The 13176-nt window shown below is 35.2% G+C and overlaps 1 protein-coding gene across 1 annotated transcript; it reads right to left on the bottom strand.

The window, feature by feature from the left end:
* Nucleotides 1-9670: 9670 nt before the first annotated feature.
* LOC134267779 (uncharacterized) lies at nucleotides 9671-10225 on the bottom strand. The gene has a single exon (XM_062749987.1). The coding sequence runs from the start codon at nucleotides 10223-10225 to the stop codon at nucleotides 9671-9673; it is 555 nt and encodes a 184-aa protein (XP_062605971.1).
* Between the last annotated feature and the right edge of the window lie 2951 nt (nucleotides 10226-13176).

Below are 13176 nucleotides of genomic sequence, written 5' to 3'. Positions count from 1 at the left end.
CGACTGTTTACAGCATTTATGGGCTTCTGTTGGTGTTTTTCCGATGTCTACGCAGAATTTTGTCACTGCTCACTGCTCCACCTTTTCCGAACACGTCTCTCTTTCGAACAATGCCGATCCTTTCTTAATAGATTCTAACCTCGATTTCTCTGCCATTTCTGAACTCTAAACGTTCAAATTTTGCAGGTTTGTAGTAATAACGTTTGTCAACTTCATAATGTAAAAGCAATCCGAATTAACGCAGAATTTTACAAAATACAAATGAAATTTAAAAAAAAAAACTTTTTAAATTAAAATTTTACGGTGCCCCGGGTCACCGTCCCAAGTCTGATAATGAAGCCATTATTAATTGCAATTATTCATTTCAAACTGAATATAATTTTACATTTTGTAATTGAGATTTAGTAAAGGATTATAAATATGTTAATAATAAATATCAATTACACCATCATTCTTTCAGTTGAGGTTGTCGACGAACTTAACGGACAACCCTCGTAAAGAAGACTGGATATTGATCTGTATGAAACATACACAATAAAAAGAATATATTTCTACACTACCCATAAAAAAAGTTGAGGCTTAACAAACAATATTTAAAGGAAACAAAAAAAAAATATTCCACATTATTTTCATAAAAAGGAATGAATCTTTAAGTTAGCATTTGCTTCACCTGTGAAAATATTTGCGCTGGAGGTTCAGTCAAGGCAAATGTTTGTTTGAATAATCATTTGTAACAGTGTTGAATTATTGATAATGTTCAAAATAGTGATGTATCACTCCTAAAACAATAGTTATGCCGTCTTTTTAAGACAAGACAGTTTTCAAAGGAAGAGATACGTGTATTGTATTTTAAAAAAAATAACAAACTGTTCGGCACCCCATCATAGATTTAAAATTATTTTTTTAATCGAATTTTTTAACTCACAAATATGTAGAGGCATAATAAATGGTAATCAAATAACTTTTATATTTAGTGATGCTTATGAAGTGCAATTTAATAAGTTATGCTTGACGTATCTCGTTATCCTTCTTTGATTGTCGGCTACGAAGAATAAACAAACTAAGAGTTCATGAAGATACAAATTCTATAAATGAAATTAAAGAAAATCAAATATATTCACAAAATAACCTTTGTGAGTATGTGATTGTAAAGTAATGTCTTAATTAAACACATTCCAAAAAATAAACCTTCAAAACGAAGCAAATGCACGCATTCCGCAGCTCCCATTCATTAAAAAAAATTTAAAACATATTGAGGACACTCAAATAATCTGAATTAATATTCTTCTAAAATAAATCATTTTAACCAAGACATCAACAGAACCTTTAACGAAAAGATTTGGATGTGACCTATTCTTCGATGATGACTCCCACTTGTAGAAAAAAAAGTGTGTATCAGGAAATGTCAAATAACAATTTGTTAAGAATGTGTCAAAATCAAATTTTAAATTAATGCCCAGCTTACTTAGATTTAGTAAATTTTTAAATAAATGAAAAAAAGACATAGAATTCTTTGATTTGTGTAGCAGAAAAGACATAAAGCATTTTATTTAAGATTGCTCTTTGTAATGAGAGTTTTACTCATGAGAATTTATCATATTTTTGAAAAATGCACTTGTTTCTAAAAATAAATAATCAAAAAATATTGGATGAGATTTCAAAACGGTTAATGAGATGTCTGTGATATTGTATATTTATCCAAGGTGAACTGACCCTTGGCAAACAGTCTGTGGACTCTACAGGTGAGATATCGCTAGTTTGTGTTATCTTTTATATACAGTGCTAAATTTATATGAAAATATTCAGCAGAAACTTATGAAAGTATTATTTATACATGAACTTGCTTAATTTTCTATCGTCCAATCTTACTGAAGTATGTTTAAAGAAATCATTTTGATATTTTTTTTTAAATGTCTGCACGGGGGGTTATCAAAAATATCGTGGACTGAGACCATAAAATAAGTTCTCTGTAGTCTGTACTTTCAAAATTTATCAGGAACATAAAACAACAAAAAATAAAGAAATGTCGAAAATTTTAGCTAGCTACATTTATAAATTACCAAAATATCACAAAATAAAAACGACATGATATAATAACCTAGCGCCGTCGCTTAGTTTCCTAATGCCCGCTTCTTTTTTCAGATACAAACTTAACCCCCTTCCCCACAGCCACGTATTTTAACGCATATACCATTTTCTATTTCTAACTCAAAATCACACATATACTGTTTCCCCACAAACACGTATTTTCACGCACTTTAAAAAGTTCATTTCATCGTCAATTTTAAAAGTTTATTCTATAGATAGAAAAGATGATACTAAGTAGATTTTAAAAAAATATATTCATGTACCTTATGCGGATTTCATTTTATGCCGCTAGTCTAGTCTATAGACTTTTTGATACCCACTGGAAATTTTAGATAGAACAAATATTCCATTTTTTTAATCAGATTCACGTAGCTCCTGGCACCTTGGTTGAAAATATATTTATACATATAATATATATACCCAGGTCCTTATTTCATTGATGAATTCCATTTATTTGCATTTTGAATTTACATTTATTTCGAATAGTCTGCGGCTTAGAAAAACAATAGGGAAAATTATAGGCTAGATTAATTAAAATAGCCCTATTATACTTCCTTTAAGTAAAACGAATAAACAGATACATTTAAATAGCCTAAAGATTCCGACAGTTACTCTCACATCAAACATATTTTTTTCGGATATGTCACGATCATTAAAAACAAGTTCTAATTTGCTTTTAAGCAGTAACTTAACATTCGTGATGTTTGGAGAAGGAAAATTTAGGAAATATCTACCATTTAATTTGGTATTTGCAATTTTGCTGATTTAACGGTCACAGACTTTACCGATGAGTTTTACCGACGACGCGAAAGCATTATCGGTCTCATATATCAAATTGGTAGACGGTTATTTCCATTATAATGCAATATTTCCATTTTGTTTGTTGTTTACGTCTTTACGTCTTATTATGTTGATTTTTCGTTACGAAATTCGTCACGGAGCATTGAGTTTTTGCGTCGCTCTATTGTGACGTCACAATGAAAATCTTTCACTCTTGTTAACGCTTGTTTTACTGCTTCATACACCAGGGCATTATCAAATCAAATCGTATTTTACAAAACAACTGCATTACAATAATTTTTTAAACCTTGGAATGAAATAAATTATGCCTACGACATAGTCATTGAATACAAACTATGTACCTAAGCAATGTACTCCTACATCTTGGTCATGGCTGCAATCAGCACTGGTATCTCCCCTCTCTGAGTGTGAACATATTGATATGCTCTCCTCTGTACCATTACACATGACATCGGTAAGCCAGATCGGCCCTGATCCTGCTCCATATTGAGAAGAAGAATATGGTGTGGCATTCACTCTAAAAATGAAGTCATTTTTCATGCTAAAATTATTTGGAATTGAGTTGTATAAACAGCCGCGCTGGAGGGTGGTCAACTGAGTGCACTTTTGACCCCCAGATCCTGGATAGGGAGGTTTAATTAGTGAAGTCTGGGAATAGGGAGGTGACAGAGTACTTGGGAGTTTGGGGGATCGACCTAGTACTTAGGAAAATAGGTGGGTGGATAGTACAGCCCTTAGATTTAGGCTTAAAACATGATTGTGATGTAAACCTTTTGTTTGTATTGTCCACTCTATAACTTATTGTTAAGCTAACTCCCCTTACAATCCATTAAGTCAACTGTAAGTGACCATTTTTTTGAAAAACTGTCCATTTTTTTTAAGAATAGGCAGTTAAAACAAACAGAATGGAGAGTTACAGGTAAACCTTGCCAAGTGTGTAAGGGGGAAACAAAAACAAATACATTAAATACAATTTAATGAACATGTAAATAAAAAAAAGAACTTGGAGATTTAATTTAATGCAGAACACTGTCCGCATGGGATCTGTTTTATTAAACACATTTAAATCTTGGAATAATGAACAATTTTTCAATCCTCAAAACAATTTCTTTTCACAAAACCTGAATTAAATGACACAATATCACATTTGATTAACAATTTAGAAGAATCATTCCCTCGAGAAGAATCCATTTTAAGCTTAAAGTAGGCTAATAATAAATCCCTCGTTCCGAAAATAGTTTGCAGCATGAAAACTACACTGCTCACTACACTGCTGTAGTGAATATTTCGGTTGAAAATAATTTAGATTGAAACATTTCCAGACTTCATTTAAAATACATTTTCAGGTCGAAGTTTTGTGGTGATCAAAGTTTGGATAATATTTTTACGCTTAATATTCTCTGTTTACTGGTCACAGCTGGTTTGGTGCATCTTTTGGTTCAATCCGATGCCGATTCTGTCATATTTTCTCTCCAGCGGAGGGAAACATGTTTGCGTTTACGCAAAATATAAACTGATTTTGAGAAGTGCATTCTTATATAAATATTATCATCCCCCGAAATTCACCTGTAACTGTCACTTCTTTAGACTTTTGTCATTCGCATCTGGAAACACAATGGCTATTCAACAAATTGCTGTGTACCCCAAACTTACCTGTAACTGACCATTCCGTAAGCAATGAATTATTCTTTCTGTGCTACCTGTTTTTCACATTTTCAAAAAATTCTCAGAACAAAGAGAATCATGTTTTAAGTAAGAGAAAGGCCTCAGACTGTCAATTCTGTGAGAGAAAGAACTAATCTATGCTACATCTTGGCATCGATTCAAATTATTGATTGTGGCGTCATGTCATTCACAGCCTCTCTATTTTAATGAAAGTGAAAAAATAACACATTGAAAACGATTTATTCAATGCAAATACATGTATATACATGTACATAATTACTTTTTCTTTTTCAGTGTGTTTTCTGTCTTGGGAAGTTTCCTCCTGTTGGTGTTGGGAATCTCTTTGTGTTCCTTGTTAGTGGTTTTGAATTCGCGAGTCCTGTGTTCCTTAGTCTTCTCTCCTGTGCTTCTATTTATTTAACGAATTCCGTGTCATCCATGCAGTCAATGGCCAAATGTCCAAATTTTTAACACTTGTAGCACCTTTCCTGTTTGTGCCTGTGATAGTCTGGGGCCCGCTGACCTAACTCGACAGATATGAAATATGGCTCTGTCTCTCTTTTCTTTGTAGCTTCTGTATCTTTCTGGTAAGAGCGTTCTTTTATTTTAATAGCCTGTTGCTGACTTTGACTTTAAATCTTGACAATCTCCCACGTTGCACAGAAAATCACTGGTTTTGTACTTTTTTCAGGTCAGTAAGCATCTTCATAATGCTATCCAGAGTTGTGGTAAAGAAACCGATATCTTCTTTATTCGTGGGTTCTGGAAGGTTATACATTCCCAAATCAAATCTGATGGGATCCTGTGTCTCAGGCATTGTTGGTAAGGCTTAACTCAGTCCTTCATTTCAAGGTGGAACATAGTTCTCCCCAAAATTCATCATTGCATCTGCCATAGTTCGTCTGTCACGTTCGAAGTGCCTACGAAGACTGACCCTAAATTTCCAGCTCTAGTTTATATACCTTTTGGATATGTACATGTACATGTAAGGTCATGTGCATAGATATATTTTGTCTACGTTTGTACGGTACCTAAGCTCTTAACACCCTCTCTCGATACGCAAGAGCATGCTGTACGTATGAAAAATTCTAATACGAGGTAAATTATTGACCAGCAAGTTGATGAAACAAGAATATTAGCCATCTCGTTTAAAGTCCTCATTTCGTAAGTTCTATGGTCGATACAATGACCTTGTCAGCAAATACAATTTATCATTGAGTCAAATGCTGACTGACGTTTTTCATACTTACATATGTATTGTTAGTCCATATTATTTATACACTGAATTGACCACGGATTTTTCCGTTATTTCCTGATCGTTGCAAGGAGCACAGAGCGGGTGTGACCGATCAGGAGGGGATTCTCACTCCTCTATGGCATCTGATCCCACCACTGATGAATCGGAGGTCCATATTTGCTCTGCTCTAATTTTTTTCAAATGTTTTATGGACTTTGAGACGAATGCTATTCATTGTCTCCATATCCTTCTTTTACCTGCGTTTTGCTGAGTCATTTAACTGTATGTACTGTGTACGTCTCTTAGAGATATGTTGTTTTTTCAGCGGAGTTATAAAACAGGGCATAAATATGAAAAAAGAATCTTGTCCATACTTCACACTTGATTTTCAAGTCAAGCCAAATACATTTAATCTCTGATTTTAGAATAGTTTTATTGCTTAATTAATGTGATGAATATAGGAAAGCCAAGAAGCCCCACGCCCTTTCTCCTCGAGGTGGACTTAGTATTTCAGAAGGCGACGACGATCATAGAAATACCTCAGGACTTGTTGTTAAAATTCCTGGCTTTATCAGATCATTTGACCAAGGGGAGCCTAGATATTCTATATTTCCTATGTCAACGGGTTAAATAATTTTTTTAAAAAAAATGTGTGGGGTGACCATGCGCGAATATATTTAAGAATCTTAGTTTTCTTTGCCATGTCCAAGCGGAGAAAGTTTCTCTACTTTGAAAATAAAAAGAAGCTTTGGAGAAATTAGGTATTTAATACGGAAAGACATCTGTGAATATTTCAGACCTTCTAAGAAGCAGAAGGGTTTAACTTTTAATATCAGCCTCAAACAATGCATTAATTACCACCTAAGGACAGAATATTTCCAAATGTGACTATGGTAGCTAATTGATTAAAGTTGCTCGGAGGAGAATTGATAACTGGTATAATTGTAAGTCTTTAGATCGTGATCGGGAAATAATGGAATAATCCGTCATCAATTCAATGTATAAATAATGGACTAACAATTAGTATGAAAAACGTCCGTCAGCATTTGTGTCAATGATAAATTGTATTTGCTGAAAAGGTCATTGTATCGACCATAGAATTTACAAAATGATGACTTTTAACGAGACGGTTGATATTCCTGTTTCATCACCTTGCTTTTAATAATTTACCTCGTTTTAGAAATTGTTCATACGTAGAGCATGCTCTTGCGTATCGAATCAACTTAGATATATAAACTCTGTATGCAGGTGATGAAGGAATATTGCTGCATAAGTAAGGGGAGTTGACGATAGAAAAGTAAAAGTCATCACGTTTCTCATATAGCTAGATTGTTAGACTACCATTAACGTCTTTTTCAAGTAAAACATCCAAGTATGAAACAGATGTGTCAGACTCTGTGGAATCTTTTATCTCAAACTCACCAGGATATATCGTAACGACGTAGGAATGGAACTGATCATTGTTAATTGACAATACGTCGTCGATATATCTAAATGTCGAGTTGAAGGCTGCAGCAAGGGTTTTCCTCTTTTCACAAATAAGATTTTGCACAAATTCTGCTTCATTTGAATATAAAAATAGCTATGTTAAACAGGACCAAACGATAGCATTGTTCTTCCGCCTACTTCCAAGTCAATTTTCAAAAGTTTACATATTTGAATGGTGTTTAGTATTTTCATAGATATTTATATGAATTTCAATAAAATATTACTTGTTTGGAAAAACAAAGAGATGTAACTCTAAAACAATTTTAAAAAAAAAATATTCCCCCGTGAAAAGTTCTTTTAATATATAGGCAATATATATAAGGACACTCTAACACAAATTCACACGAAAGCTTCTTTTTGACGGGAGGTATGTTTCAAGATAAAAAAAAAGCTACAAAATAGCTATTTTTTCACCAATTTCAAGGCGGTGTACAACTAAAACATTATATTTGATCAAAATATGTGTTTAATTTTATCTGCGTTACACAAGAAAAGGCTTTAGGAACATTCAATTATATCCAAGACTATTTCAAAATAGGGTACCATAAAATTCTTGAAAGACCGATTTCAAAGGAAAAATCGTCTAACCCCCCCCCCCCCCCACCCATTTTTTCAAGAGCTATAATTAGGGATAATCTGCTATCTAGTTCTGGTATCAAAACAATTAATTGTATTTATGTGCAACATAAACTAATTTATACCATCTATCAATAAATTACATATTGTTTAGATTTTTCCGGATATTGTAGTGCCACACGCAACCTGTACCAGTAATTATAATTTGATCTTGTCACGTAATCATTGTCTCAAGTCTGCACACTGTCATGGAGATGTTTTCATCCACCAGGGCCATTGTGACCATTTATTGAAGTTTAATATCCACCTTTATTGCATTATTCGCTATATTATATAAGGATCTACCGTTTATACTACATTGTAAGAATTTGATGTGAAGAATTACTTTACGCTACTGTTTATAAATGCCTTGATTTAGGCTGATCGTTGCACGTGGTCCTGGAATCGGTGTCTATCCCACGCTGTGATGGACATGGTGTGGATAAAATGACAATAAAAGTCCTTATTTGGGGGCATTCCTTTATTCGCAGACTTGAGAACTTTGTATCAGATAATTCTGACCATCGGGTGACACCGAATTTAAATCTTAATTCGGAGGAGGTACAGATTTTTTATTCAGGATACGGAGGAGCGTCACTGGCTCAGATTCGCGCGCAAGGTACATATTACGTTAGAGACTTGCGTCCAGATGTGGTTTTGTTACATGCGGTATCAAACGACTTGTGTAGGAGAAACACATCAGTGAATGATATTTACCGTGAGCTTGTGGACTTTATAATTTATCTCCGTTATGAGGAAAATGTGAAGAAAGTGGTGGTGCTACAGAAATTGCATAGAATACCCCCGACAAGGCGTATCCGGTTTCACGTGGACACAGCATGGTTGAACTAAATAGACGAGTGTCCAATTACTTGAAGAATGTAGACTCAGCAACATTCTTTCGCCTGTCTGGTTTCTGGTGTCCTAATAATCAACGGGCAGTATTTTTGGCTGATGAAGTCCATTTGAATTATCAAGGAAATAAGAAATATTATAATAATGTTAGGGCTGTAATTGTTTCAATGATAAAGTCTATCAATAATGGTGGGTATTTTATCTGTACAACATTAGTAGTATAAGGGGCCTGGATAGGACCGCATTCTGATTGGCTGAGAGAATCACGTGATCAAAAAGGGTGGATTCTGATTGGCTGAACCCTAACCCTAGCCCTAACCTAACCCTAACCCTAACCCTAACCCCAACCCTACTAACCCTAATCCCCTAACCCTAACCCTATCCCCTTACCCTAACCCTAACCCTAACCTTAGCCCTAACCCTAACCCTAACCCCTATCCCTAGCCCCTTACCCTAACCCTAACCCTAACCCTACTAACCCTAACCCTAACCCCTAACCCTAACCCTACTAACCCTAACCCTACTAACCCTAGCCCTAACCCTACTAACCCTAACCCTAACCCTACTAACCCTACTAACTCTAACCCTAACCCTAGGGCGTCTAGGTGGGTCAGTACATAACCCCCTAAATACTGGGTGTTTACACTGTGTTTACATTGGTACGTTGGTTCTACGTTTTGTTTTTTATGCTAACTGCACAGGTAAATACTTTGGTGCCGTGTGCAAAACATTTCAAGAATGTCATTATGACGTCACACTTTTCATTCACAGTCTAGACAGTCTAGCCTAAGCCATGCAGTTCAAACTGGAAATTTTTTTTTTACTGAAACACAAATAACAAACCTGGATTTTTTACTGAAAGACAAGAACACACAAGTCAGATTACAACAAGGGTATTTTTATTCACAATGAAAAATACAATTACATTTTCTTTTTCTTCTGGGCATTATCACTGGTCAGGGGTAGTTTCCTCTTGGTTTCCCGAGGTTTTTTTTCTTCAGTTTTTTGTATGTCTTTTACGAATTGGTGATCCTCCTCTGTACACTGATTAGCCCAATGTCCAAATTTTCCGCATTTGTAGCACGAATCCTGTTTTTTTCTGGGGCAATCTGGGGCCCAATGCCCTAACTCTTTGCAGATGTAGCATGGGTCTGTCTGTCTTGTTTTCTTAGTCTCTCCTGATCCCCCTTGTCCCTCTTTTTTCTGGTAAGTGCTTCCTCCTCCTCCTTTCATTTTGTTTTGCATGTAAGTTTTCAGATGATTCAATTGGTTTTCAGCACCACTCATCTTGTTGTTCATATCATTCAGCTTGTTATCAAGACTAGACAGCATGTTAACAATTCCACCCAGAGTTGTAGTTAAAATATTCATATTTTCTTTATTCATGTATTCTTGAAAATTAAAGGGGGCTCCTACATATTCTTCAGGTGTCACAAAACTAGGGTTGTTTGGGGTATTCATCATTGCTTCTGCCATGATATTTTTCACGTCTGTCAAGTTTGAAATGCCAACCAAGACTGATCTTTAAATTTTACCGTTTTGCTTTATATACCTGGTGAATCTGTAATAACCCTGTGCAAAAAATTATACTTTTTACCTACTTTTTTTATACCTGTTACATTATCTGTAAGGACCCTGTGCAAAAATGGATTTTTTTTTACTGAAAAACAAAAGAATACTAACACAGATTTTGATTTTTTCAATTTTTATTCAAGTGAAAAAATACAATTACATTTTCTGTTTCTTCTTCTGTCCCTTCTCACTGGTCAAGGGTCGTTTCCTCTTGGTTTCCCTAGGGTTTTTTTCTATGTCTTTTACCAATACATAGCATGGATCCATCTGTTTCTTACTCTCTCCCGATCTCCCTGGTCCTTCTTCTTTTTTCTGGTCAGTGTTTCCTCCTTCTTCTCTCATTTTTGTTGTCTTTCCTGTTAATGACTTTGTGATTGGGGATAATAGGCCACTAATGTAACAAAATCCACTGCTGTTGTAACATTTCAGTTTATCCAACTTGTTTTCAAGGTCACTCACCTTGCTGTTCAATTTATTTACCTTGTCATCCACATAATTCATCTTGGTGTTCATTTGATTTAGTTTGTTATCTAGAGCAGATAACATGTTCACAATTCCGTCTAAAGTTGTATCTAAAATCCCCATATCTTCTTTATTCATGTCTTCAGGAAAATTATACATGTCCAAATTCAAATCCAAATCCACTGCATCCTTTATTATCTCTGTCATTGGAGCTCCTAGATATCCTTCGGGTGTCACATAATACTTGGAATTTTCTGAAGTATTCATCACTGCTTCTATTTCTTTTTCACCTGTGTTCTTTTTTCAAAATGATATAATGAGCCTAGGGTACTCCCAGCTCCGCTTTATATACCTGCTATGAGCCGTGTGCACCTTTTACCTGGGCTTTATATACCTGTTATATCATCTGTAAAGGACCGTTTGCAAAAAACTTAAGACCCCTGTGCACCTTTGACCTGCGTTTTCTTATATACCTGTTGCATCACCTGTAACGGGGGTCGTGTGCATCAATACGTTTTACTTACGTTTTATACGAGGGGTATAAAAATGAAAATAAAAAAGTAAAAAAAATTAATTTTTTTTTACTGTGGCAGGACATAGATGCAATGAAAAAGAAAAAAAAGTATGTATTCAATACGGAATACCTGGAAATTTCACACAGGTTTAAGAAAAAAAAAATCAGTGACTTTTTTTTAATTCCAAAACCTCAATCAAAAATCTACGAATTACTAGACCCCACCCCTGGATGCAATGAATATCAGATCGAAATACAATTTTAGAGGAGAATTTTTTAAAAAGAAAGAAAAAGAAATAAAAAAAATCATGTAAATATCACTGTTATGTTATTATGTGACGTCATATATACACTCGGGTTCGGCGTTTCTCCACTTCAATTTTGCTTTGTCACTGTGGTGGAGCTTTTTTTGATCACATGATCAAAAGCGATTTTTTTGTGTTAGCCAATCACATTTAATCACGTGATTGGTTTTTCCATGTTTTGCCGCAATTGAAGTATCGTCTGCTATTGTGTATAAATACAGCCCCTCCGTGGTTTCAGTATCATTCCTCCGTGCTTGATTTAGCTGTTGATTGTTATAAGAAGAAGAAGTGGAAAGAAGAAAAGAAAAGAGATCGCCCAGCAGTTTCACGAAAACCTCTTCATGATACCCGGAATCTCGATCGAGACCACTGTTGTTGTAAGAAGAATAGATAATGGGGCAGAGATCTCGAGATATAACATGGTGAGAGTGCAGCTCTCCCCCCCCACCACAGAGAGCAGAGAGGAGGGCCCACCCCTACAGCACGCGGGCAAACAGGAGGAGGAGGAGAACTTCACCACCATCAAGACCCCCGCCACCGCCACACAGACCTGCTGCCCCCCAGGTACAGGCCCGGTGTTGTAGCATAGACTTCCCCCCCGCATAGACTTTCCCCCCGGAAAAACGGGCCCGGGTTAGAGTTTCCCCCCAGAAAAACGGGCCTAGCACAGAATTTCCCTCCCCGGAAGAAACAACCCGGGCCTGATTTTCCCCCCTAGGAAAAACCGCCCTCAGTATAGAATTTCCCCCCTGAATGCCAGTACGCTTTTTCCCCCTCCTTGCATTTTTTTACTTTAAAAACCGTGTTTGGTTCGGCTATTAGATTTCTGTATTGTCCGTATTCTTAATAACTTATCAAATGTGCAGCATCAAATCACATATTTTCATTACTAGCATTGTTAATTTATAGTATAAAAAATAAATGAGTGTCATAAAAAGGAATGTTTGAACACTATATGAATTCATATTAGATTCTATTTCCATGACTAAAGCAAACATTTTGGATTGTGCATGCACTTAAAGGGGCATAGACACAGATTCAACTGAATTTTCAAAACTAATTTAAATGCTCACAATTTCAAATTAAGGCATCGTCTAATGATTAGCAAAAATTTGAACATCCTTTTTTGATTAACAAATGAGATATAAAACTAAAGTAAACAAGGTTCGCGCCCCGTTATTGTTTACATATTGGAAATGTCATGTTAATAACAAAATGAAATTCATTAAATTACTAGAAACTGTCTGAAAGTATTTATAATTGACCTCTTTATTGAAATTATCTACTTTAAACAAATATATTTTAGTATTTTAATCCATGTAATCAAAACATGACACAGGCCCTGTTTACATAACATATTTTTGGAGCTCTAAATCTTGTATTTTTACAACTGATTTTTAAAATTTAATGATCACTAAAATTACCTTATTCAAATAATCATAAAAATTATGAAAAACGCAATCCGGAATTATAAGGGGGGAAAGTCTATACTGGGGCGGTTTTTCCCCCCAAGGGGGAAAGTCTATACTGATTTTGTTCAAAGGGGGAAATTCTATACTGGGGCGCTTTTTCCG

The sequence above is a fragment of the Saccostrea cucullata genome, unplaced genomic scaffold (assembly GCF_032062105.1).
Source record: "Saccostrea cucullata isolate Sc308-1 unplaced genomic scaffold, CSIRO_AGI_Scuc_v1 ctg9671, whole genome shotgun sequence".
Classification (NCBI taxonomy): domain Eukaryota; kingdom Metazoa; phylum Mollusca; class Bivalvia; order Ostreida; family Ostreidae; genus Saccostrea; species Saccostrea cuccullata.
This window is presented reverse-complemented; position numbering and strand designations above follow the sequence as displayed.

Bases quoted from the DNA above. Each gene is read 5' to 3' on its own strand.
- LOC134267779 (XM_062749987.1), bottom strand. From the start codon at position 10,225: ATGGCAGAAGCAATGATGAATACCCCAAACAACCCTAGTTTTGTGACA.